We start from the raw sequence: 25,791 nt of genomic DNA, 5'->3' as shown, positions 1-25,791 counted from the left end.
ATACAGATGACAGTGACTTTTCAATGAGTAGCTTTGTGCCCAATATTAAGAATCTGAAAGAAAGAGAGTCTGTCAACATAATTAGAAAGTCTAAAGACTCCCATCCACAAGTACTGCTGCTGTATGACTTTTGACCTGGTTTCAAAGACACATAGAAAAACCAAAACATATCTATAACTCAGATTCGTATAGGCATAAAGAAGTATGAACATTGCAACGTGTACTAACTACTGTTACAAAACCCGCCATAACAAACACTGAACTGATGCTTCTAGTTTTAACCTTACACGTAAGCACAGCTTTCTCATGGCTAACATAAGAGAATGTTTATGATCTTACAATGCTGTTCCAATATTTCATGCCCATACCGTGAGACTCCTATTAAATAAAACAAGTACTTGCAGTTTTGCCTATGCCAAGTGGTAGTAACAAAGCAGGATCTGGGAAAGAGGATCTGTTTGTTCCCATACTAAGCATTTGTAAAAAGCCACATATCTTGGTGGGTGGCTAAACAACCAATCAATGTTTGTTAAATTGGTGAAGCTGTAAACTTCACATGAAGCCATAAGCAATCGGGTGTATAAATACAGTAAGTCAAAGAGGAACTTTTCAAGCTATTAGAAGTTGATGCAAAATAATTACAATTGTTGTCTATTCACTATTACTGTCAAATGTGAACCAAATAGGAATTTATGGGCTGCAGGTCTAAGAAAGTAATGTATAGCACATTAAGGAGCTTAATGTACCAATGTACCAATATCAGCATAAACCCTCAATGTTTTATTTTGCATACTTGCCAATTTAACATCAATCTGTTGACAAAGTTATGCTAATACTAGGAGGTCGTTGCTGATTAGGTTGTTTGCTTAAAACCGGGAGATCTGTTCTTTCTGTTCCATATATCAGTTTTTCTTCCTGAAGACTGCAAGCTGAAAATCTGTTTGCCTCTGTACCAGATACACCACCACGATTATTTGGAACTGTGACACCACTGACCTGTTCAAAGGATTTACTAAAGACAGTAGTGGTCGTTCTGGCCAGACTATGGCTGCCAGGTTTAGGCAGGGACTGGCTAGTTGTCAGTGTCAGTCTCTTCAGAGACACAAGTTCTAGATTCTCACTCATGGCTCTCTGAGTTTGTTTTCGTGACAAGTGTTCTCTGCAGGTTTCTCCTTCTTTTTCTTTTCCTCCAGCTTTGCTTCCTCCAGACCTTCGTTGGCTCTTCCCTAAAAGGTTCTTACTGCTCGTGTTGCTGCTGTTAGATAGGGCAGACTGACTGGTACTAGAAGTAGCCCTAGAGTAAAACCCTTCATCAGTTTCAGATACTTCTATCAGTTCTTCTTGGATTGCTAAATCAGTATTACCTGCATGGTAGAAAAAGAAAGAATTAGCAATTGACTTTCTCACATTAATTGATTTTATATATTGCTAGATTTTGATATTTACAAGCATGAAGCCATACAGCAACAGAACAGAGAAGACAAAACACTTACCTATTCCATTACATTTTGGATTTAAGTTCATTAGCATATAGAGTTACAGCAAATAATGCTGCATTAACGAGATCAAAAAGCATGCCCACAATCTCATTTTGTAGTGATTTTGAAAAAAAAAATAATGCAGTCTTGTTAATTCATGCAGGAGATTAGAAACTTACAGATTAGAAGATACCACACAGAACAAAAGTTTAAATCTTATTTTGAGCAAGTGCTCCAATACATGATTTTGCAAAGCTCGTTAATTATAATGATCAATGTCCCGGGACACCCAATATGGCACCTCCATATTTAGCAACCCAAGAAAGCTTTAGGACTGAAAGGTCACCTTCTGCATCATAGGTCTGGTGGTATGAGTTGGAAACTCAAGCACAATATGAGATCTCCAGTATACCATGAAAAGGTGGAATTTGGGAAATCTGAGGAACACAGCAAGATACTTTTCATATCCATTTTGATGGATTCTTCATACCATTGATCACTGGATTTTGTAAACCAAATAAATATGCTTAATAAACTCAAAGGTATGTTGAGTCTCACAGTGTATTTTCCTCCAGATTAAGTAAATCTACTTGTAAGTACGTCATCATTGTCTGTGGCACAGACGAAGCTGTGTGCAATACATGCATTTGTGTTATTACACATGCAAATATATTAACTGCATACTTTAATTCTCCAAACATGCAGCAGTGACCCTTTCAATCAACACTGGTACCTTAGAGTGCAGCTACAAGTGCTCTGCTAAAACTGCACTCTGCCAGATGAGTTTATTCCATCCTCCATCATTTTTCTTACAGATTTTTGCCTCCTGATTTCTGGCATGCCTTTGCTGTCAGTTCTAGGATCTGTAGCTGTTTCCTGTACTCCCTGTAAATGCTGAACATCATTCTCTGCTAGCGCTCTGCTCTTTTCCCCATTCCCGGTCCTCTCTCCAGCCACACTTGTGACACTAATCTCAGGTATGATAAAGTTGCCCAATTCAGTAGCATCATTACCATTCTCTGGTTGTTCTAGAATTAAAGATGGATAAGAAAAAAAAACAACAAAAGATGTCTGAAACAAAACATGAAACAAAAGCCAATAGATACAGATGACTAAAGCATTATGAATTAAAGCAGATGTTCACATATTAACTTCTTGTTAATTAGCAACATTAGTGAGTATGGAATTTTGCTTTTTTTCTAAATTGCAGGCTTCAGTCTTCGAATTATTGGTCTGCACCCACATACTGGAAAGCCCCATGCTCAATCTTTCAAAATTGAAATTTCTGAGGATCATGAAACAAACATTCAGAGACTAGCAGAAACCAAAGAACTCTCCATAATTCACTTTTATGACTATATTCTCTGTATCACTATGCTAAAGTGAAACTTATTTTTACAATGAAATGGCACATCAACTTCATGTGTTATCATATAAGACTAGAAATTCTACAGTGTCATGATATCGCACACAGTGGTCACCCTGAAAACTAATAGTGAAACATCTAAGTCAACACAAGCACACTTTGACTTCCATTTTCTTTCTTCATTTCAAAAAATTATTTTCAACCAGAAAGATACTTACAAGTATGAAAATTCTCCCGTTACTAAAATCAACCTATACAAATAAAACCTATGGAGTTTTACTGCAGTTTTTGCTACCTACTAACAACATAACATAAATTTTGATTGATCTCCTCAGCCTTTCTAAGCTTCTTATATGAGCTTACAATTAAATTAATTTGCTAACTTATTTGTGTCACACAAGTCAGTTACTAAGTACAGTTGAGAAAACAGGGATTAAGCTTTCTGCAGCAGTGGGGGAAAAAAAAAAAAACAACACAGAAATTAAGGGAAAACCCAATGCAGCTTGGTTCTAAGATTACTTTTTTTCATTTGGGTAAATTATCAACAGCAGATATACAAGTGCTTAGCCTGGCCAAAAAATTATTTCAAGACAGTCAAAGATGTCTGCAGACACAGCCAAAAATCCCCACAGAAACAGAGAACTCCACTGCTACTCAAAGTGTGAGAACCATGGTTGTGCCTAAGCACAAGAGATTTAATAATGATATTTAGTGATAAGAATGCTATAGTTCTACAATGTCCTGGTAAAACAAATCCCAACTCAAAAGTTGCCTGTCTACGTTAGAGGAAGACGGGTTTGAGAAGGATGAACTCTTGAGAGGAGAAAAAGTGAAAACAAAAATGTGAGTTGAATCTTTATAGAAATTCCATGTGTATGCAAGTAACAAGTTACAACCCTAGCAACCTGTCAGACCCACAGTGTTTGAAGTATTCTCAGTATCTGACGGTCTTTTAAAAAGTATTCAGAATTGCTTGATCAGCACTAGCTCTACAACCAGAAAACTGCATTTAGATGACCTGGAGAAGCTATCAGTTACAGATAGTCATGGCACATTCTCCATGAGGATGCATACCACAGAAATACAAGTGAAGAAGAGCAAGAACTACACTATATGCTGTATAGTTATATATTCTATATGTTATATATGCATACTATATGCAAACACTATGGCCACAAACTTGACTAGACTGAAAATGCAATAAAAGCATAGCTTGGAATAAAGCCCAACTGAATCCCTGTTTTATTCATAACAGTTCTTTCAGACCTGAGGACTGCCCAGACTATATTGCCAGTTTGCTACCGCACATGACAGAAGTTGGCAGTACGGACATTTAACTGACACTATCAAGTCCAAAACCAGAGGAATTTATAAGATGATTTGTCACAGTGGCAGCTCTAATGCTTTTTAGCTGGAGGGAATCCCCTCTTCCCCTGTCCCCGCACTGAGGACTCTTGTGCGGGCACAGCATACTTCTAGGTGAAGCAGGCTACAGCACTGTGCTTTTTGTTAGCATTTGTGCTCTCTGCACTTATCACGACAATGAAATAAGTCTCAGAGCTAGAAGGTTATTCTGGCAGGGATGGACATCATCATCCCCTGATGTAAGAGCTATCCCTCATTTCACCTGCAAATGCCAAGTATCATGATTCTTTCTAACTAGGCAACTACTAATGAAAGCATCTATTTAACAAGTTGTACTATTCAAAGGCAATGGCATTAGTAATTGCTGCCATTAGCCAGTAACTTCCTGATATCTGGCAGGAAACTCAAGTTAGAACTGTTTTTAAGTGTTACTCCTCCTAACAGCACTCTCCGCAAAAGTCTTCTATCATCAGTAACAAAGGTAACAACCAAGAACCGTGAACTGCAATAGTAAAAATAATAACAATAATAATACCACCTCCATCAAGTATAGCCTTTTTTCTAAAAACATAGGAGCAGAAAGGTTAGTGAGAAGATCTATGCTTTGATTGGCCTCATTGGTCTAATTTTACTAGGGTGAGGTACTTGAAGACCGGCGTAGCAGAGGCACAAACTCCTTCCTGCTACTCTGTCAGCGCAGGCACCTACAGGCACCTTATTTCAGCAGAACTTCTTCCCAGGATCCAATGATCTCCACATGCACAAGTCGACTCTGCTAGAAACTTCATTTAGAGCCAGGACACCAGAGAGGAGATGGCAGAACAGAGCTTACTGTCAGTCTTCCTCACCAAGGGCAGAAAAGCACCAATTAACAGCATCCAGCTCCAAAGAAAGGAGACTCAGAGTGCACAGCAGAAATCAGAAAAGCAGAGGAAAAAATGTTCTTGCTACAGATTTTGTGTAACAGTGATATTTATTATTGTTTGGTGGTGTGCATTTATAAATGTAATATCCTACTGTGATACCAGCACTTCACTCATCATTGCTGCATTCCCACAGCTGAGTACCCATTACCACAATGAACTGGCCAAAAAAACAACAAAAAAACTTTTACTCAGCATAATTATGTCTAATCTTTTAGTTAAGTGCTATTAACTACTTCTAATGAAAGGGAATATACCTTTCTCTGAGTTTTACATTGAACTACAGGAGGAAATTCATGACAAAGTGGGCTACTGGGTATCTCAATTCCTATTAACACTGTCTATCATAGCATCTAGTCTCCTGGCAAGGGTAAGACTACACAATCCATGTCCTCCATAGTACACCATCCCCTCCCTATTTTAAAACTTTTAAGAACACCTAAAACAAACCTTGAGCTTTGTAGTGCTTGGTTTCGAAGTTAATACTGCTTCAAGCTGGACAACTCTCGGGGGGTCTCATTTGGGAAAGATACATTAATACCCAGTGCATAAGGCAATGCAGCAAAAGAGAAAACAAAGGACACTGCTAAATAGTTACTGAATAATTACATCAGTTTGAAAGTTTATATAAATATGCCCATAGCAGTTGAAAGAAAATGCAGTTGGAGTCACATTTCTGAATGCTTTGAGGAGTACAACCAACCTTGATAAATGCATTTCATGATTACTAGCTGCTAAGAATTAATTTAAAAGAGATTTCAATCATAGTCTACCTTATTATTATGATTGCCTGCATCATTTACCTCAGATTGCACAGGGAAACTGCCCATTTGGATTGTAATTCAATTTTAACCACCACAAGCTTAAGCTGCATTTCCTGTACAACAATGTTAGCATTTTGAATTATCACAAAATCATCAAGCTTGTATCCTAAAATTAACATTCATTCCAGATTCCTAAGAGTATAACTATTTCAGGAACTAATACTGTTTCAAAAAAAGTAAGAAAACTGTCTCCACAGAGATTCAAAGACTAATGTTTCTAAACCTTGTGTACTACATGAAAGTCAATCTCTTCAATGGGGAAAAAAAAAAGCATCTTGTCCTTCTTCTCTAGTTGATGTCTTTGTTTTTGTGTTATGTATCTTTCCAACATCTGCTTAGCTCTTCTCAGTCTGTTACATCTGATTATTTCTCTTACACACATTACCTCTAGACACAGGAGTTTTTCCTGAGCAACCCTTATATAAGGTAGTTTGGCAGATTTTACATTAGTAAGGAATGCATTGCTAGGGCTTGATTTTTTCCTAGCTTCCATAAATAACCATTCATTTAGGTGTTTATATCCCTTACACACTGCATGATTTTTCTGGGTTTCCTCTATTTGCGAAGGGAAATGGAGATGACACTCAAGGCTTGTTAAAACATGAATACTACAAAAAATGCTTGCAGAGGAGTTAATGCTCCTCTTTTTAAAGCTTTATGATTTATAGGCAATCCAATTCAATAGCACTAAATAATTTGTTGATAAGCGGTGGCTAGTATCAACCGACTCTATAAATACTATCCATTTGTGATTAGATGGATCCATTTTGCAAATGGATCACCTTTTGCAAAACGTTCACCTTTAGTACCTCTAAATTACCTACCTTAGAAGTCCAAATTCCCAATATACATTTGGTTTTAAAAAAAGTCCTTCTAAGTAACAGCTCTAATGAACAAGTTGCAAGGTTGAACATTTAATCTTATTGTGATGCTAAGTCGACCCTTTTTTCAAAACTGACTTCAATCAAGAGTTCTAGCAAAGGCTAGTAAGATCTAATGTCTGAAAACTTTTACAGTAAACTGACTTTTTTTAAAGATAAAAATAAAGCCCGTGCTTCTCAGCTGGAAATGTGATCAGCTGTAATTCTTTTATTTTATTCACTTTAAACAAATAGCTAGTAATTGAAAATTGCTGCCCCTTGCTTCCCCAAGGGATACTTCGCTTCATCAGGTCTTCTGGTTCACATAACATGTAAGATCAAACTACCTCTCAGCTGTCTCCTCTAGCTTCCTAATCCATTTGTACAACTCATTTTTATTATACTGAAGCACAAAAATAAAACCCCTGAATACACTTTTTTTCCCTTACACTGTGGGAGGGAGGTAATGATCAGGAGGTACAAGGTTTCTCATCTGATTACTACCAATTCCAGTATTTAAATTCAAACAAGCATCTGTAAGCACAAGCCTCATTATTCTTTCTACATGCTGACCCTGAAGATCTATTCCATATCTTTCTTTCATCAGGACTTGCAGGGTACTGAATTTTTTTTATTAGGAATTTTGAAATCAGGAGACCATCCGCTCCAACTTCAAAAAGGCTTTTCAAGTCACAATCAATGATTTTGTTGGTATTGTATAATGAAAATTTTGAGGAGATTAGCTGAAGTGGCATATGCATGGAACACTTACCATATAAAACAAAACACTTGGACAGTCAAAGATACCATAGACTCAGTTTTGACCTTTAAACTAGCCTAATGTTTACATAGCCTTCAAATTTACAACTACTCCCACAACCTGCTATACAAGTTCTCTTCCACCCCTGCCCTACACCAAGTGATATTCCTCCTCTTCATTAAATCCTGTACCATCGAGACAAATCCAAAGTTTTCCCAGTAACCCAAGCAAAATGTTGGCAAGAGTTTTTTTTGTAAAAGTCCTTAATGTTTCAACCCTCATCCCTAAACACGCCTCACTTGGGTCATACTAACTAAATTATCACCGTTTCTCTCAACTTGTTCTGCTTTGAGACTCCCATAAATCACAGCCTTCCCCCCATTTCTATGAGTCCTATTATTATTCTCATTTCCCTTTCACCTTACTGTTATTTGCTGCAGGGCACACTTGTCCCACCCATTTTTCCTTGAACTTCACCAAGCATTACCCCCTGCAAAAAGGCAATAACTGTAAAACCTTCTAGATTTCTGTATTTGCTGAAAAATTTGCATTCTTATAAGGATGGTTCCAATACTGACTCTTTAACACTTTTATTTTTTCTGCAAATGCAAAGACAAAGGGAATGTTTACTTTAATACACCTTCAATTCCTCTGAATGATCTAACACTCAGTACCCTTGATTTGCGTTGCCCTCCCCCACCTCATTTGAACAAGCATGAGAACCACTCAAAAATAACAGCTGACAAAATTGCCAAGCTTCAGAGAGCATTTGTCCATTTAAAAGCTGAGCTATCCATACAGTTTTCTTGCACCTGGTCAATAATCCCTGTTTAACAACTGTAAGCCTAAATAAAGGAAAATAAACAATAAAGATTAAAATGGTCCTTAACAGTCTTGAGATTTCAGTAATGACTTGCTACTGGACCTCACTCAAGTTAAAGACACTAATGTTTTGCTCCTCAGCTTTGTCTGACAGTTTTAACCAGTTTTTAATAAACTGAAAATAAATTTGGTTATTTTACCTGGTTTTGCGCCTCATCCCCTATGGCAGCTTACTATTGGTACTACTACCACCAATGTGTATCATTACTGCTAAGAAAGCTCTATCATTATTTTGAAGTAATCTTCTACCAGGATATTTATAAATAAATTTTCTCAACACTTACCTGAATTACCTCTTGGTCCTTTACAAGTAACTTGGCAATATTTTTCTATCCGAATTGTCCATATACTACAAAAGCTCATACAGTGCACATCATACCGAAATTTTTATGACACCACTTCAAAATCTTTATTGAACTTATTAAAAGAGCATTCTTATCTACACTCACTCACTTAGCCTGTCATCAGAATTACAAACCCAGCAGAACAAGTCATTGTCAATTTTCATTGCTGGTCCAGCGGCTCTTCCCTCATCTGAAGGTGGTAGAAGAACTGGAATAGGTTTCTCCTTGTGCAGTACATTCAGCACCATTTTTCTACTTCTCGGCCCATACCAGTGTTCTACTTTGTGGAAGCCCTTATATTAGGTTGCCCAAATGTGCTGGTTTTGGTTGGGACAGATTTAAATTTCTTCATAGTAGCTAGTATGGGGCTATGTTTTGGATTTTTGCTGAAAGCAGTGTTGATAATAGAGGGATGTTTTTCTTATTGCTGAGCAAGGCTTACACAGCATCAAGGCCTTTTCTGCTTTTCACACCACCCCACCAGCGAGCAGGCTGGGAATGCACAAGAAGTTGGGAGGGGACACAGCCAGGACAGCTGACCCCAACTGACCAAAGGGATATCCCATACCATGTGATGTCATGCTCAGCAATAAAAGCTGGGGGAAGAAGAAGGAAGGGGGAGACGTTCGAAGTTATGGCATTTGTCTTCCCAAGTAACTGTTACGCATAATGGAGCCCTGCTTTCCTGGAGATTGCTGAACACCTGCCTGCCCGTGGGAAGCAATGAATGAATTCCTTGTTTTTGCTTTGCTTGTGTGCACAGGTTTTGCTTTACATATTAAACTGTCTTTATCTCAACACATGAGCTCTTGATTTTACTCTGATTCTCTTCCCATCCCACTGCAGGGAAGCGAACAAGTGGCTGTGCGGTGCTTAGTTGCTGGCCAGGGCTAAACCATGACACCAAAACATAGTAATTTATCCCTTTACTTTTATATCTGATTTTTTATTTAAGCAATTTAAGACAGATGAGGTTCTTTGGTAAAGTTGTTAAATATCTGCTTTGCTTCAGGTACTATACGCTACTTTTCAGAAGAAAACAGGAACATTGGTCTCTTTAAAGAATCAGTAACTTTGTACAGCTCCCTTTAACAAAAAGGTTTCTTGTGTGGATTTTTTTAAAATGTGATTTAGAAAATAAAGAATATACTTCATCTGAAATGCATTAAGATTCCCATTCACCAGTTAAGAAAATAAGATTCTCCAAACTGCTACTTGCTTCCTAGCAATGAAGATGTGCAATAAGAAAATTCTCAGTATCATTTTAAATACATGTAAAAAGCTAAGAATTCATTGCAAAATGTGTTTCTTACCATGCCTTTTCCATCTATGCCCTCGGATAGACATGCTAGTCACAGCATTTCTTGATATTCTGGATGAAGTAGGTGTAATTTCAACCTGAATGCATCTTGTACCTTCTTTACTAGATTTCATGGCACCCTGAGGCAGTGAAGCTTTTATTGCATTTGCAACCTAGAACAGAAAAGGTGCAGTTAAGTTCTTAACATGAAGATCCAAATTTTAGAAGAAAAATTCTGTCAGGAGATTCTTATTACTCCAAGAATACTGTAAACAATTCTAGTTTAAGGTCAAAAAGCACATTAGCTTTTTGCACAGGTTACAAAGAACGCTGGTTGCAATTACCTCTTGGAAATAAGTTACACTCAATACCTGCCACTTTTTAAAACAAAGTTTCCAGTTTAAAGATGTGGCTATTACTTAACACGAACTTCACAGTGCTACTGCACTATCATCTAAGCTTTCAAGACTAAGAAGTATTCTACTGAAAACAGTTTGTTCACTGGGGAAGATGACAAAATAATTAAGTATACTGAAAATACCTGTGTGCATGTGTGTATACTTGCAGATCGAGCTATTCACACCAGCACAGCCACATAGACCTCATGGGATTTAGGTTCCTGGTGTGATGTTGCATCATGCACATTCATAGGAAGGATTTCCTAGGCTAAAAATTCTACTCAAAAAAAATTAATACTGAAATATAACACCTACCAGCAGAGGTTCTGGATACAGTTCCAGCTGTGCTCTATACAAAATGTCATCCATAGCTTTACGAGCCAGATCCCATTCTCCATTATAACTACAAAGATAAATATATACATAATAATAAGCATCTATACCAACAGATGAACCTTCTTCGTCACATAACCTTCACAGATTTAGTATTCCTTCAGAGCTCAGTTTAGAGGAGTTGAACCACTTGTGTTCATTAGCAGTAAGCCAGCTAGTTAGGGAATTTGTTCTGAAGTAGCTTCTATAGAGAAAAGGTCTTATTTTCATTGGCCACTCCGAGCAGTTTAAAAAAATGACATAATTAATTATTGATCATGAAATACTCTGAAATTCAAGCAGGATTATTTTAATATTACTCTACCTTTTGAGTATTCCTGTGTTACTAGTCTCTAATTATTTCAGTTAACAAGAGCTTCACACATTAACATGACTATCAAAGGGTAAATGACATCAACATTTCAGAGAAAGAATAATAAGACCTTTTTTCCTTAACTATATCAAAACTAAGCATGCAAAAATGTGGACAGCAGACAATGGTTGGAAAAGGTTTGTGGTTGGTTTGTTTTTTTGGGTTTTTTTGTTGTTTTTTTTTTTTTTTTTAAGATTTTTTCACATCAGAAGTTATACTTATTAAGTACTGTTCTAGCCCTCTTTCCCCAGTATAACTTCAGCTAACTAGTTGGAGAACTATGTTCTCTTCCTGAGGACATAAATAAAACATTTCCAAGGCAGCATGCCTAAATGAGTGTACAAATTATACTGACATTTCTTTACTTTGTATGCATACAAAAAAAAAAAAAAAACAACTTACAAGGCATAATAAATCCCTGTTAGCATTTGCACCATGAATTCGGATGAAACTGGAATCCTACTGTTGACTCCCTTGTACTTTCTCACTTGTTGGCGAGGGTATCCACAGACACAAATTCTAAAGAAACCATGCATTTGTCGTTAGAAAATCATGTAGAACACCTTTGTATAGAACTCTACAAAGCTAGGTGTTTAGTATACATTTTAACTACAATAGACCCACAGGAAGATATCTACCAACAACTCTGTGCTGAAGCGGACTATTTCGTATTATGGAAGAAGGGTATGCCCTCTACTGGCAGAGTTCAAATCCTTCAAAATACAGACGCCCTAGACACTCGTGTTACATTTTTATACTACAGTGGAACACAAAAGAAAACCGCCAGTAAAAGTCATTCTGAATCCACGCCTTTGCTGCAGAGCAGACAAAAAAATAAGTTAACAGTATTTAAGGAAATAAAGCAGCACTGCAACTATTAATATTACAGACAGAAGTGTGTCACTGCATATAATATGGAAGTTGCATACAAATTTTCAAGCAAAGAGACCAGAAGTGTCACATTCATAAAATACTATTCTAAAATGCAGTAAGTCAGTTTTAGAATTTAGTTTGGAACTAAATTCCATACCAGGTTCCGTACTCAAAACATTTTGGAAATCAAAGATACTGGGTAGTTAAATATTCAATTCATTGGCTATTACTGACCTTCTGAAATGACACAAACAATGACAAATGACATTAATCAAAGCATTTCCTTCTTCAAAGCATGTACTAGAAGATTTAGTCTTGGAAAGCTTCAATACCAGACAGCCTGTAAAACTTTTCTTAAATCTATTTTTTTCCAGAAAATGGCACTAACCTACTGCACATTTTTCCTTCTCCTTCTCTATCTCAGAACTCATCTTCTGCTTTGGCTACTTAAAAAAACAAAACCAAAAACCCCACAACACCTGCACAACCACAACAAAAAAGCAGATGGCTCCCCCAAGATCTCTACGGCTCAACAACTCTCCCGGTATGCACGTTACACCTAGTATGATCCAATTTTGACTCTTCATGCTGATATCACCGCATCTCCAAACAACAACAAAAACACTTTAAACACTTCATCAGAAAAGACAGGAAGCCACACTAGTGACAACTTGCAAGGAAACTAAAACATTGAGAAGCTTATGAAGGAAGAATCATAGAATGGTTTGGGTCAGAAGGGGCCTTTAAAGATCATCTGTTTCCATTCCCCATACCATGGGCAGGGACACCTTCCACTAGATGAGGTTGCTCATGACCTTGAACACTTCCAATGATGCGGCATGCACAACTTCCCTGGGCAACCTGTTCTAGTGCCTCACGACCCGTAGAGTAAAGAATTTCTTCCTGATGTCTAATCTAAATCTACCCGCTTTCAGTTTAAAACTGTTGCCCCTCACCCTGTCACTACAGGTCTTGGTAAAAAGCCACTGTCATCTTTTTCATAGGCCTCCCTTGCTTATGATGAAGGGCTGCAACAAGGTCTTCCTGGAGTCTTTCGTTCTCTAAGCTGAACAACCCCAACGCTCTCAGTCTTTCTACATAGGACAGGTGTTCCAGCCCTCTGATCATTTTTGTGGCCCTACTCTGGACCCAGAGGTCCACAAAAGAGGTCCATGCCTTTTTCTTTTACTGGGAACACCAGAACTGGATGCAGTACTCCAGGTGGGGTCTCACAAGAGCTGAGTAGAGGACGAGAAACACCTCCCTCAACCTGCTGGCCACACTTCTTTTTATGCAGTGTAGAACACGATTGGCTTTCTGGGCTGCAAGTGCATATGGCACTGTATCCCCAAGCCCTTTCCCGCAGGGCTGCTCTCAATCCAGTCATCCCTCAGTCTGAACTGGTATCGGGGATTGCCCCAACACAGGTGCAGGACCTTGCAATTGGCTTTGTTGAACATCATGAGGTCAAGATACCTACAGGTATAGGATACCTACCCTCTATGCACTCATCTGCTATTGAAGGTAGTTCCATAAACCCTAGGCTTGCGCTGCCACTTTATAGAATTGGTCAACTGCTGCTCTGAGCATCAGTATTCAATTATAATTCTCACTGAAATTTACCACCCTAAATTAAAACTTCTCAGACTGGCCTAAACCAAGATTTAAATGTCTGAATTCAACAATTCAAAATCATATTTCTAAAAAAAGGATTATATTTTGCTTAGTTTTGAATTTTGATTTTCAAGGGTACCCAAACATGTTAATTTGTAAGTAACTGCAAGTTTTTCCCTAAATTTGATATTGTTGCTGGCCAGAAGCACAGACTATAAGTACTCCTTGCTTGTTCATTCAGATTTTAAACTCTGATTATTGTTAGGAATACATTACTTCAGATTGCACTATGATTCGTGTCTCATTATTCAAATGGCTTAAAACTCTAAATTTTTAGAAACCAGAATGCAAATAAATTTGTATCTTAAAACACATAGAGTTCACCTGCAAGTATATGCACAGCTAAAACAAAAATCTTATTTCCAGTTAAGTGAATCAAATTGGCTGTTCTGTTAAATATACTTAAGATGTTGGAATGAAATGAGTTCATCGTCTCATATTTCTTTTTGTCCATACATAGTAAAAGTTAAAGCACAAAAACTGTTTTTCTGACTCTTACCTAGTCCTAAACCACATGAGCCAGTTACCGAAATTAACTAGGTTTAATAACTCCCCCACAAAAATCCCATCCCATTTTTCTCCTCTTTATCCCCCAGAAAAGGCTATTATTATGCAACTTGGGAAACACTTTAGTTCCAGATAGTCCATAATTTCTACCAGTGGTTTGGCTCAAGATGACACTTACAATCTACTAAAATAATCAGCATTTCAGTGTTGTGTAAAGCCTGAGGGGTGAAGACGGCAGGAAGTAAGCAGGAAGTAAGAGTCCAGCTTAAACAAAAATGTTAGTTTACAAAAAAACTGTTTAACTGGGTCATTTTTAGGCCAATGTATTTATCTATGCATTTACTAGATGCTATTGTATAGGGATACAGTAAGTACTTTGGGGGGAAAACTGTGACCTTACAATAGGAATGCGATCAGTTAACACCGACAGTTACATAGAGAAGACCTTAATGCAGACACTCTATTAATACCAGTATTGATTAGTTTTAAAAAACCCTACTCTAATCCAAGTTACTACGTCTAAAAAGGTGGAATGTAGAATGACATCAGCAGAACTGCTTTGCTTTACATCAGGGTAAGATAATATTCTTGTGAAAAGAGACTTAGTAACTGAAGATGCCCAAATACAAAAAAAAAAATATCTGAATTTGCAACACTTGAGATCAGCACAAAATATTTCATGCTATAATTGTCACATTTACAGTTCATGTTTGTAAATAAGAAGTACTAGAAGCTTCTGCTTCTTTAGAGAAGTCATAAAAATTGAATTAGACTTACTAGAAGAAAGCACATTCATTGTAGATTGCTTTCATACAGATCTTCCAAAAGAAACCTGAATTCAACACTGCGCAAACCAATTAAAGGAGTTATTCTATAGATTCTTCTGAGAATTTTGTCACCACCACATCCAAACAGGATACTGAAAGATATTCTGGGTCTTCTGACACATATTCCCTTGAATCCCTAAAATGCTGTCGGGGCAAGATTTTCAGTAAGCAGAGAAACACGGATGCCAAAACCAGTAGGGAATGAAGACCTAAGATGAAAGTTGAATTGTATAGTATCAAATAATTCACTATCCAAACATTCAACATTTTGAAGTAGAAAGACTTGCTTGCATCTGCTGGTAATTTGCTCAGGGGTTTTTAGAGGCCTTTTAAAAATTATTTATTCCAAATACAATCAAAACATAATCAAACAGAATAAGCAACATCAGCCTCATGTCCACAATCCTCAGCTTCTTTATATTCTCTACCTTAAAATTCAGACCTGCATATCTAACAAATATCTTGTAAAGACTCTTATAAATATTGCCAAGTGCTCCAATGCTCTCTCTCACCTCCTCTGAAGAGGAGAGGATCTTACAGGCATCCATTGCCATGTTTTGTTTGCGTGAGGAACCTGGGAACTATGACTGGTTAAAAGTTCCAGTAGTTGACTTTTAGGTCTCCCTTGGGATTCCTGGGTTAACAAGAGCATTCTAATTTTTTCCTTAACTCAAAGTCCACTTTCAAAAATTTAGAGATAGACATGTTCACTACCTGTTCTTCCTCTTTGAAAAAAGAAATGGCTTAAAAATAGACACTGTAAATTAAAGCCAAGGTGGGTTTTTTTCCTGGGTACTTTTGTTTGTTTTATTTTTTTAAGTAACAGCAGATTTTAGAAATACCCAAAGTATCTGAAAGAATAGATGGATTTCTAGTTTCAAGATCTACTATAATTTCAGTAAATTTTCAACTTGCACAGCATCCAAATATATTTAGTAAGCTTGCAAGGCAAAATTTACCAAGATTTTAGAAGACATTTCTGATTTTATTTAGTTAATACACCTACAACTACTTTGATTAAAACAAACAGTTCCCTTGATTTGACTTTTCCACTTAACAGCACTGCATATAAGCCAGGTCATTGTGTCCCCATTTTGAGATCTCAACTCAAAGTTACATAAGAGATACTTCAAAAGCAAATAATGCAGCTGTAAATACCTATGAAAAAGAGTCAAGTTTACAAGCAGCTTTTGGGAATCTGAAGCTTTTTTATTAAAAAAAAAAGTTCAAACTGATTGCATTTCAAGTTCAAAATGCCATTTTAAGTATAATCAACCTACAGAAATTACCTTGAACAAATCTGACACAACGACTGAAGAGAAATTGCAGGCATGTAGCTTAAGGCAGCATTGTAACAGAGCAGGAGGAAAGTCAGCACTTCAAACCTGGGATTTACAAGAAACATTAGAATTACTTTACCAATTTTATTTTTGAAAAGGAAACAAGTTCACACAGAAATTTGCAAGAGTTATTTGAACAGATTTTTGTATTTGTTTTCAATAAAATTGACAACTGAATATTTGGTTCTGTAAGCTTTCCCACTTCCTGTCATAATATGCGCTGTTAGTCTTTCTGCACCTGCAACTTACATGTGTTTAAAAACAAAAAACCCCAAACACCACAAAACACAGCATACACATACCCATCTTCAGTCTACAACTATATTAAAAATTATAGGAAGTTAAGATTCACTAGTAATTCTGAAGCAAAATCCCATCATACAATTTTACCTGTTCTGTGCTGTTAACATCTCCCTCTGAGGATGAGGTCCACTGTATACAACCCTGGACAGACCATGCTGCGATAAAGCTCCTTCAGTGAGAGCCATGGAGCCAATGCTGGAAGGCTAAAGGAAAGAGGGTCGCTCAAAACATGTCCACCTGAAGTCTTGTTACAACGCAAGTGAAAATAGATAATGATCAGCATCACTGTGTTTGTACATAAATTTTTAACAGCCTTAAGGTTATCCAACTGCTTAGCTGTCTTAGATTTAAGAAGTTATTTTACACCAGGTAAGGTATATCTCTTCAGAATATATATAAAAAAAGATACAGTTAGTGCATTGAGTTGGAGTTATGACTATTCAGTCTTGATGAGGCCTCAGAGATCAGTTAGTACCACTCAGAAGACCGAGAAATATTTTCCTATGTCATCATGCAACACGCTAAAACTACTTTTCACTTTTATTCTTAACAAATAGGCCCCCAAAACACACTGCCTTTCTCAATCTGTAACAACTTTATGTTGTACATATCACTTACTTCATGATAGACCGAAGGTTTGGACAAGGACGGAATTGTGAAACTCAGCACTTTGCTATGCCCCTCTTTGTCAACTATCTCCTGAAAAAGACAGAGGATACCAATGGTTACACTACTACAGAAACCAGATATTCAAAAGTGTTAAATGCTGGATAGGGCTGAATGGATAAAGCAAGCCAACAAATTATTATAGGGACAGATAGGGATACTATAACAATCCAACCTACAAGCTAAAAATTATGTCTGTATTTGCTTTCTATCACAGTGCATTTGCTTTGTTTCTGAAAACTATTCAAATGACTTAGCAAAGGGCACATGCATTTGCATGCATACTCCACTTTAAAAAACACTAACTGGAAATCTCAATATGTTTAATCAGTGTTATCTTTTTTAATTAGACACTATTTGCTAATTGTGAAGGTTAATGCTTAATAATTCTGTTCTGAAAACTATTTACCCATCAAGTAATGACTGTACAAGTAATTTGTTTTGGAAATATTACAGCTCTGGAATGATTGCCGCCTCATATAGTTTGATAGTAAAAAACATCACAGTATTTGCAAAAGCCCAAGTTTGATAATACCATACTTATAGAGTTGGATGCAAAGCTTTAGAGAAGCTACTTTCCTGCAAGATACCACCATAGTACGTTGGCAGAGTTCTCACTCCCGTAAGTTAATGGAAGACTAATGGATAAGGCAAAAAAAGGTGTGCCTAAGTATCACAGAAGAGCACTGAAGTGCTTCAAATAAAAGAACTTCAGAAGTTCCAAAGCAAACCTGAACAATAAACACCACCACACATACAATAACTTCTCCTCCCCCCCTCCCCACTGCCTCCCCCTGTAATTTTGGTAGGGGATTTAATATATCCAAAGGTAAAGATTAGGAGGCAGTGAAGCTCCTCTAACACCCATGCCTTGGAAGGCAGAAGGACTAACTTCACATAGCAATTATTAAAGCTCGTGTCTTAAAGTAGACTATGAAGTGGTAAAGGAAGACTGAGAAGTTTCAAAAAGGCATACAGAGCTGTTCTGTCTGAACAGTTATACAGCTCCTCCACTCTCCACATAAACAAATGATACTTTAATTTCCAATACTGCTTCTGCATCCACGTGGGAAACAATTTCCTCAATACATGTGAGGAGAATGGAAAAGAAACTGGCTACGTCCAAACTTTTAAAATCTAAAAATATCAATATTTTGACTCTTCATTCTAATCAGATTTGTAATTAAGTTTCAGGAGTGCATTTCAAGATCTGAAGCATATTAGAAAAAAATGATACCTACAGCCATAAAAGACAAAAATACCAACTGCATCTACTGTATGTCTCCAAGCTGAAAGTAGAACAAACCAGTTCATGATTCTCATGGTTCAGCCACAATAATTCCATACCCCTGACAACGTAGTGAATTTAAAATTATCCTGAGCAATACTTAATTTTTCCATTTCCTTCAGTAAGAAACTGCAGGACTTTGTTGAGCGTGCTAATTCCTTCAAGTTCCAAGAAGCCACCGTACATATTCACAGAAGGATTATTATTTGTGTTAGGCTACATCTTTCCTCTTGCATTTGAAACCAAAGTAACTGGTTAAAGAGAAAATAAGTACCTAAGCAGGTCGCCTACTACTTTTCAACCTTGTATACTGAAGAACAGCACCTTCTTTATTGTTTAAGTTACAAATTCCATACAACATCAACAGAGGGGAAGAAGTCAGCATCAGTATTATGGCATTGCTTTAGCATAAGCATTCATTATGTCTCAAAGCAGAACGGAAATAAAAAAGGTTTCCAAAAATCAGGTTAATCTACAGCTTCCTACAGAAGATTGCTGTAGAATTCTTATGATGTCAAGCAGCTGGTGATGGAAGGCTGTGTTACCGAGGAAGAAACTGTTCATAGCTAAGAGAAGATGTTACTGGAGTGGTTTCAAGCTTAACTGTAAACATAATATCTTCTAGGAGAAAGACGAGTGATTATAGCTGCATCTGTCAATCATTTTAGATGACTTCATCATGGAAATAAAGGAGTGAATTGACTTAAGGTATAAGATATACCAAATGCTTTCCAGGAATGTTTTTCTTCTCAGATACAACTAAGCACACAGAAAGCACAGGAAGCCTGTACTCTGCCTAAAGAAGAGTTGAATATAAGGGCCCAGGTCTTTTTAATTAGACTCCTGGGTGAAAAAATGTCTTCACTTGCGTGGTAAAGATACTCGAGATTATTTTTAGAAGAAGGATGGGAGCTGCCTTCTCCAGATTTTCAGAATTGGAAGAGGAGACAAATTCATCACTGTTTCACTTGCCAAAAAGCCTTCCTAAAACCTCCAGAACACGTTAACTACACTGAAGAAAAACCCAGTGGACATAACACTAAACTTTTTATAATGGCCATAGAAAGACTAACTAAAATAGGTACTCTTATACTCTAATAACTCTTAAAGGTTCCTTTATAATTCTGTTCTTCAAAGCAGTAATTTAGTAACAAAGAGTATATTTTCCTACAAAATACAAAAAAGATGTCAAGGTTACTACAAACTGAAAGGAGACATTTAATTTCTCAATGCTAAGCTACCAGTTCAGCAGTCGAGTACTAAGAATTTGTCGAATGTGATTTTTTGTGTTTTCTAGGCAAGGTAGACAAAATACCCCAGAAAATATGGGCAACTGGGTCAAATGTAGTGCCTCTAAAAGCTCTTAAGCAGAATGTAAGTCTAATCACCATACCAAGAATTAAGTAAGAAAAAAACTAAAATGACTCCTTTGGCTCCTTCAGACACTCATGCATTAACACTTTCTCAGATCCACAAAAAGAGCAGAGATAACATTCACCAAAATAAAAGAATAAAACATCTTGTTGCAGATTTCTGACAAGGACATCAATTTGAAGACTCAAAACTGAGATCTCAATCACTCCGTTTCAATTCTGAAACCCAATTGTTAATTATTTACCAGTAAAATACTCTATAGTATCCCCAAAAAGCACACTAGTATTTTTAGACCTGAATAATTACATGTGAATACAAACCAAATTATAAACTCCTAGGAGAAGAGCTTCTATGCATCCACTGCTCTGCAAATCTCTGCTGGCTGAGACAGCAAGATAGCACCACATCAATTCTGGTAGAAACTGCAGCGTAAATCGTAGCAATTGTTCCTCACCACTGCGATAGAATTCAAAGAGCTGATGGCAAACTGGCTCCAGAAGCTGAAATATAGATTACAGTTGTGAATGAATAAGACATTACAAGAAACTACAACTTTGCATGGATCAATCCTTTGGACAAAACTGCAAACTGATAAATGTTACATTTTAGCTATTAGGGAGTGACTAATGAAATAACTGCCCAAGTCGCCTTCCACACTTTTCATCTCATTTAACATACTTTCAGACAATAAAAGTAGAGCTTTCCATCCCGTGTGAAGAATTCCAGTGGCTCCTTTCTCTTAATTTGGTTCACCTCCTCCAGACTCAAAGGCATAAACAGAAGATACTTGTTATCACCACACTTCATACAATGTCCTAATGTCTCTAATACACAGGGAAAGTACCTGTGAAGGTGGGCTTGCATCATCTAAAGGGTCTGTGTCCTTGAGATCAGGAGGCCAGAACTTGCTCCCAGCTCTATCCTCAGACCAAGCTGTGCAATCCTAGTGAAAGGCTTGGAGACTATGCAAAGGAGAAAGCTCCCTCACAAGTTCTGCTCTCTCTGGCCTGGCCGGGGGGGAGGAAGGCAAGGGGAAAGGGGGATTTTTAATTAAATCTTCTAAATCATTTATTTGTGAGTAATAACAAATAGGAGGACCCTATCATCTAAGAAGCTGCTCCCTGAAAAAGAATCTAGGCAGTTGATGCATTTATATTAGCAAACTTTACAAGACAAAATCTGATATTCCAGCTATTTAGAATTTATCTTATCAGCTCCAGCTAGTATATAAAAAAAAGCTTCACATAAAATGTGACACCCTCCAAATGCAAATCTCTGAAAGACAGGATTCAAATGTAACACACCTAAAGGACTAGTTTTGCTACCTTGCTTCTTACCTCCAAGATTTAACATATTAACAGTTCATCTACGTGACTCACAGAAACAGGCTCTAAATTAATTTCAAAACCAGGAATGTTCAGGCTAGTAATAGACCTTCACTGAAATGTATTGCTGCATAAAATTCCCGATAGTCTCAACCTGAAAATGATGGAATCCAAATCAGACATGCATTTTGGAGTATTTTAGAGACTGCACTGAGAAAAGATACCATAATAATCAGAATTGACACCGCACTTCAGTTCAGAAAGCAAAGTATTACGCAACCCCTTTCTGAAAAGCCTTAAAAACTGGAATATAGATATATACTTTACTGCTAGCATCATGCAGACCATGTTTTCCATTTTATTCTAACTACAACACTCAGTTCTTCTGCTATTTGTCTAGGTCACCTTCAGCTTTTCAATGGAGCAAGCTTTCAAAAAGGTAAGAAACCCATTCTGCTGTATTTTCCTCCCTTTACTGCAGCAAAGAAGGCACCACCACCAAAGAGCGTGCTAGAAAAAAGGTCTGATTGCTTTCCTAAGTTTTTCCTCCTGACTAGAAAGTTGAGTGAACATTTCTTACTTCCCAAAGTGACTTCTGAACCCAAAGGATCTTAGAAGGTTTTAGTTCTTTTTAAGAAGCAATTTAGGACAATCTGATCCATTCGAAATAAGAGAAACTTTTAGCTTGTGATAGATACAACTTCCCTTTGGAAAAATAATTTGTGAAAAATTTGCAGCAAAGGCAAAAAAATCACGCCCAGCTAAACTAGTCAGTTTTAAAAGCAGAATATCAAAGATCCTTCTAGAAAACTTTACCAGCACAAGTGTTTTCCATCTTCAGCTTACATACTTCACACAATTTGCATGCTTCCTTTAATGAAGTATTAGTTCAGAATGATGTGCTTGAACTTTAAAAGGCACATAAATAGCTATAACAGGTACCCATGTTCACATCGTTATCTCAGTTGAGACAGCTTTATATCAGCACATTTAAATGCGTAATCAGTACAAAGCCAGATTTTCTTCCTCAAAATGCCACCACATGCTACAACTAATATCAAAACGCACTAATGATTGTTGCTGTTTCAAGATATTGTTTTACACTAAAACCGTTCTAAAAGGTATCTAGACTGAAACAATTTTTAATGCTGGAACAGAAGAACATACAAGCAATTTCATCCTTCTTCCTTTTAAGCTGCACCCCGATGTGTTAGACACTCCATACAGTTCCTATTTCCTAATGCAAATGCCTGCGTGGCTACTATCTAAAAGGACAGCAATAGCGTTTTAGTAGAAAGCAGAAAAAATCTTGAGAATTTGTGAAGAAACATACCTCAGAACTTTTTTTTTTTTTTTATAACTCTTGGACTCTTGAGTCAACTAAGAGTCCTTTAAATTTTCACATCTCCTGAAGATACTCCTTGTATTGAATTACATTTTTTCACTTATCAGTGGCCCAGGAACCTCAAAAGTAACTAACAAAGTCTTTGCTAACACAGCTACTATGAATTGGAAATTTATTTGCTATAGCAAACAAGTAGTTCATTTTTCTCAAATTGATTATTAATTTTTTTTAAAAGCAAACCAAAAAAACCTTTGTGAAAAGCAAACATTAACCAGCAGGAAGATGCTGTCACAGATACAAATACACATGGTTACTTTTCAAATGCTTAAAAAAAAGGAACACATCCATCCCCCAAAATGAGATTAACCACAATTTTAAGGTACAGATAATTATTATATTAGAAGTATATATATTCAAAGGTATACAGATGGGGTTGTTTGTTTTTAATCTCAGCAGTATTTGTAGAGTTCACACATTAATCTTTCCCCTTTGCATTATATACATGAGATAAGAAAGGACAGCAAATATCCTACACCGTAAAGCAAGTTGTCATTACACAATGGAGCTAACAAATCTCAAATAACAGTTGAAAGAAATTACTTGTTTTTTAACTGCTAGTTTATAAGTATTTTCATAATGCAGAAAAGTCCAAGTAGCCCTTTCCACAAAGTGACAGGTGCTTGGAGAACAGTCAAAATAAAGATTTTAGCACTTTTTTCCCAAGGCAGCGCAACACAATGTCAGCACTGCCTTTTGCATTCAATTCAAAGTCTCACTGAGAGGGAAATCTTCAATACCCTGCCCCCAGAACTATCTCAACAACCTTTTCAAGCAGAATTTGCAGGGCCTCGACCACCCTGCAGCTAAGGCCCCTGAGACCTAGTGTTAGCTAGAAGTAGTAAGAAATCAAAGAACATATGAAAGCATCAATTTGGCTATCAACAGGGAGACTCATCAGATTAATTTACATGTTGATACACATTCTGAAGACCAGACAGGCTTGACTCAGAAGTTGGAATGACTCAGAATGTCTTTCCGAGCAGCAAAGTAAAATTATATTTCTTCTTTGCTGGACAACTTGGGAGTTTCTCTACCAGTATTCTCTCTAAAAACATACATACTGAAAGCATTTCATCCTATGACCACTACTGGCATCATCTCAAACTTTGGAAAGGTTCCTTTGGAAAGGTTCCATATACTGGGTCTTTTCAGAAGAGGAATTAAGGACTTAGTGCAATTTTGAAATAATACACAAAGGTTTGCTGGATGGTAGAAAGTGAGACAATTCAGACAACAAGACACAACTAAAACCAGCTCAGTATGTTCTGAACTCACACGGATGCTTTAAAACAAAGTGCAGTCATGGGGTATGGAACCACACCTAGCACAGGTACAGAGCAAGCCTGTCCCCTTCCTGCCAACTTTTTTCTTTTTTTGCCATCATTGCAGCAAGGGTACATCCACTGTAGAAAGGTGTATATTTATATTGTATGTATTTAAAACAAGAACAAAAAACCTAAAATCTAAGCAATAACTTAAAAAAATTGCAAACCTATCTAACCTTGTTCTCTTAGGTTCTAATAGACAAGCTTCTGATAGCTATAGATTTACATTCAAGTGATTCTCAATTACAGAAAGAATTCTGTCAAACATCTTTTCAATCCCTTAACATATTTTGCAATTCTATACTCAGGTCCTGAAGCCCAGAAGTATGATCTACAAGCTTAGCTATGATCAGTAGGTTACAAAACTTATGAATTGTTTCCATGGTAGTATGTCATTGCTAAGAACAAACATTTTGACAGAGACTCTTCATGTGGTTCTGTAGTTCACATAGTTAGAACACAATTAACTAGCACACAAGGTCTTATTTTATTCTGCTGGTGTTATGTCAGCCATTTTATGTGAGGGATCCAGTATACTCACTTCACTCTGTGGCTCTTGAATTACTTTGTAAAGAGACGAAATCAAAGCACTCTTGTCTTTCAAGTTTGTAGCATAGCTGGATATGGATGCTTCTGGCAGTGTCTGAAATAAAAATATTATAACTACTAGAAAAAGCAATTTTTGTCATTATAATATAACAGCTATTTCAACAACAATTTTCCATTACAAGTTACCACTTACCAGAGTTTATAGTAGACTAAAATCTGTTTCACAAAAAAATCCTTGCTATGGAAATCACCATGTTTTCAGGACAACAAAACTGCCAGAAGACACACTGCATTTTATTATTTTGCAGACTGTTTCATACAGAACATAATGACAGTGGATGGGAAATAGATAAAAAAAACCCCAAGACTACAATCCATGTGCAATCCCAATGAAATTTCACTGTGAAATTTCAGTACTGCAAAACTTAGCAGTTTGCAGATCCATACGTTAAGGAGTTTTATCAAGGCTGACTGTACACAGCTCATGAACATTATTACAGGATATAGTATTACTCTGAAAGAACACAAATTCCAGTTGACGTGAGCAGCTCTTTAACACAAAACAGATTTTCTGCCAGTACTTAGGAGGGTAAAAATCCAACCTCTTTGACAACCCTTTGGAAGCTGTATATTTAAACTTATTATTCATAGCTTTTACAGTACTTATCTGCATTCCTTCAAAGGAGATCATACTCCATTATACAGATAGGAAAACACTTTCCCAGTGTACCCAAGCAGACCAGGAGCAAAACCTATAGTCAAGTCTAGTCCATATTCAAACCAACAAGACCATTCATCTGTGATATACATTTTCACTGCTTTCTACCAGGAAGTATGTAATTCCCAAAGAGGACAATCAAAAAAATCCTTTCAGGCAGACATTTGCATATATCACATTATCTCAGCAAAACGCAAGGTTACTATTTTTCTTCATTTTCTACAGCAATCAAGCACTCTTGCATACTGCTCCAGCAGCAATTCAAACACGACTGGCTAAACATCTGAGAGTACATTACCTTGAACTCTGATAACCACTCCTCCACAACCCCGGTATCCACAGCTAACATCTTCCAACATCCGTTCCGAAACC

At 36.9% G+C, this 25,791-nt stretch overlaps 1 protein-coding gene across 1 annotated transcript; it reads right to left on the bottom strand.

Annotated features, from left to right (window-relative positions):
• Positions 1-669: 669 nt before the first annotated feature.
• On the bottom strand, positions 670-25,791 carry FAM126A (family with sequence similarity 126, member A). Its single transcript, XM_009879550.1, has 10 exons — positions 25,718-25,791; positions 24,694-24,795; positions 20,418-20,597; positions 17,388-17,468; positions 16,857-16,972; positions 16,416-16,511; positions 11,648-11,764; positions 10,816-10,903; positions 10,116-10,275; positions 670-1,364 (listed from the first exon to the last, which is right to left on the bottom strand). Exons 1-10 carry the CDS (start codon positions 25,766-25,768, stop codon positions 808-810), a joined length of 1,548 nt encoding a protein of 515 aa, XP_009877852.1. The 5' UTR covers positions 25,769-25,791; the 3' UTR covers positions 670-807.

The sequence above is a fragment of the Charadrius vociferus genome, unplaced genomic scaffold (genome assembly GCF_000708025.1).
Source record: "Charadrius vociferus isolate BGI_N301 unplaced genomic scaffold, ASM70802v2 scaffold262, whole genome shotgun sequence".
In the NCBI taxonomy this organism is placed as follows: domain Eukaryota; kingdom Metazoa; phylum Chordata; class Aves; order Charadriiformes; family Charadriidae; genus Charadrius; species Charadrius vociferus.
This window is presented reverse-complemented; position numbering and strand designations above follow the sequence as displayed.

Excerpts from the sequence above, each read along its gene's own strand:
- FAM126A (XM_009879550.1), bottom strand. The coding sequence starts at position 25,768 with ATGTTAGCTGTGGATACCGGGGTTGTGGAGGAGTGGTTATCAGAGTTC. Across the intron at positions 16,973-17,387 it reads AACCTTCGGTCTATCATGAA|CCTTCCAGCATTGGCTCCAT; the intron begins GTAAGTGATATG and ends TCTTTCCTTTAG. Across the intron at positions 16,512-16,856 it reads ATGTTAACAGCACAGAACAG|GTTTGAAGTGCTGACTTTCC; the intron begins GTAAAATTGTAT and ends TGTAAATCCCAG.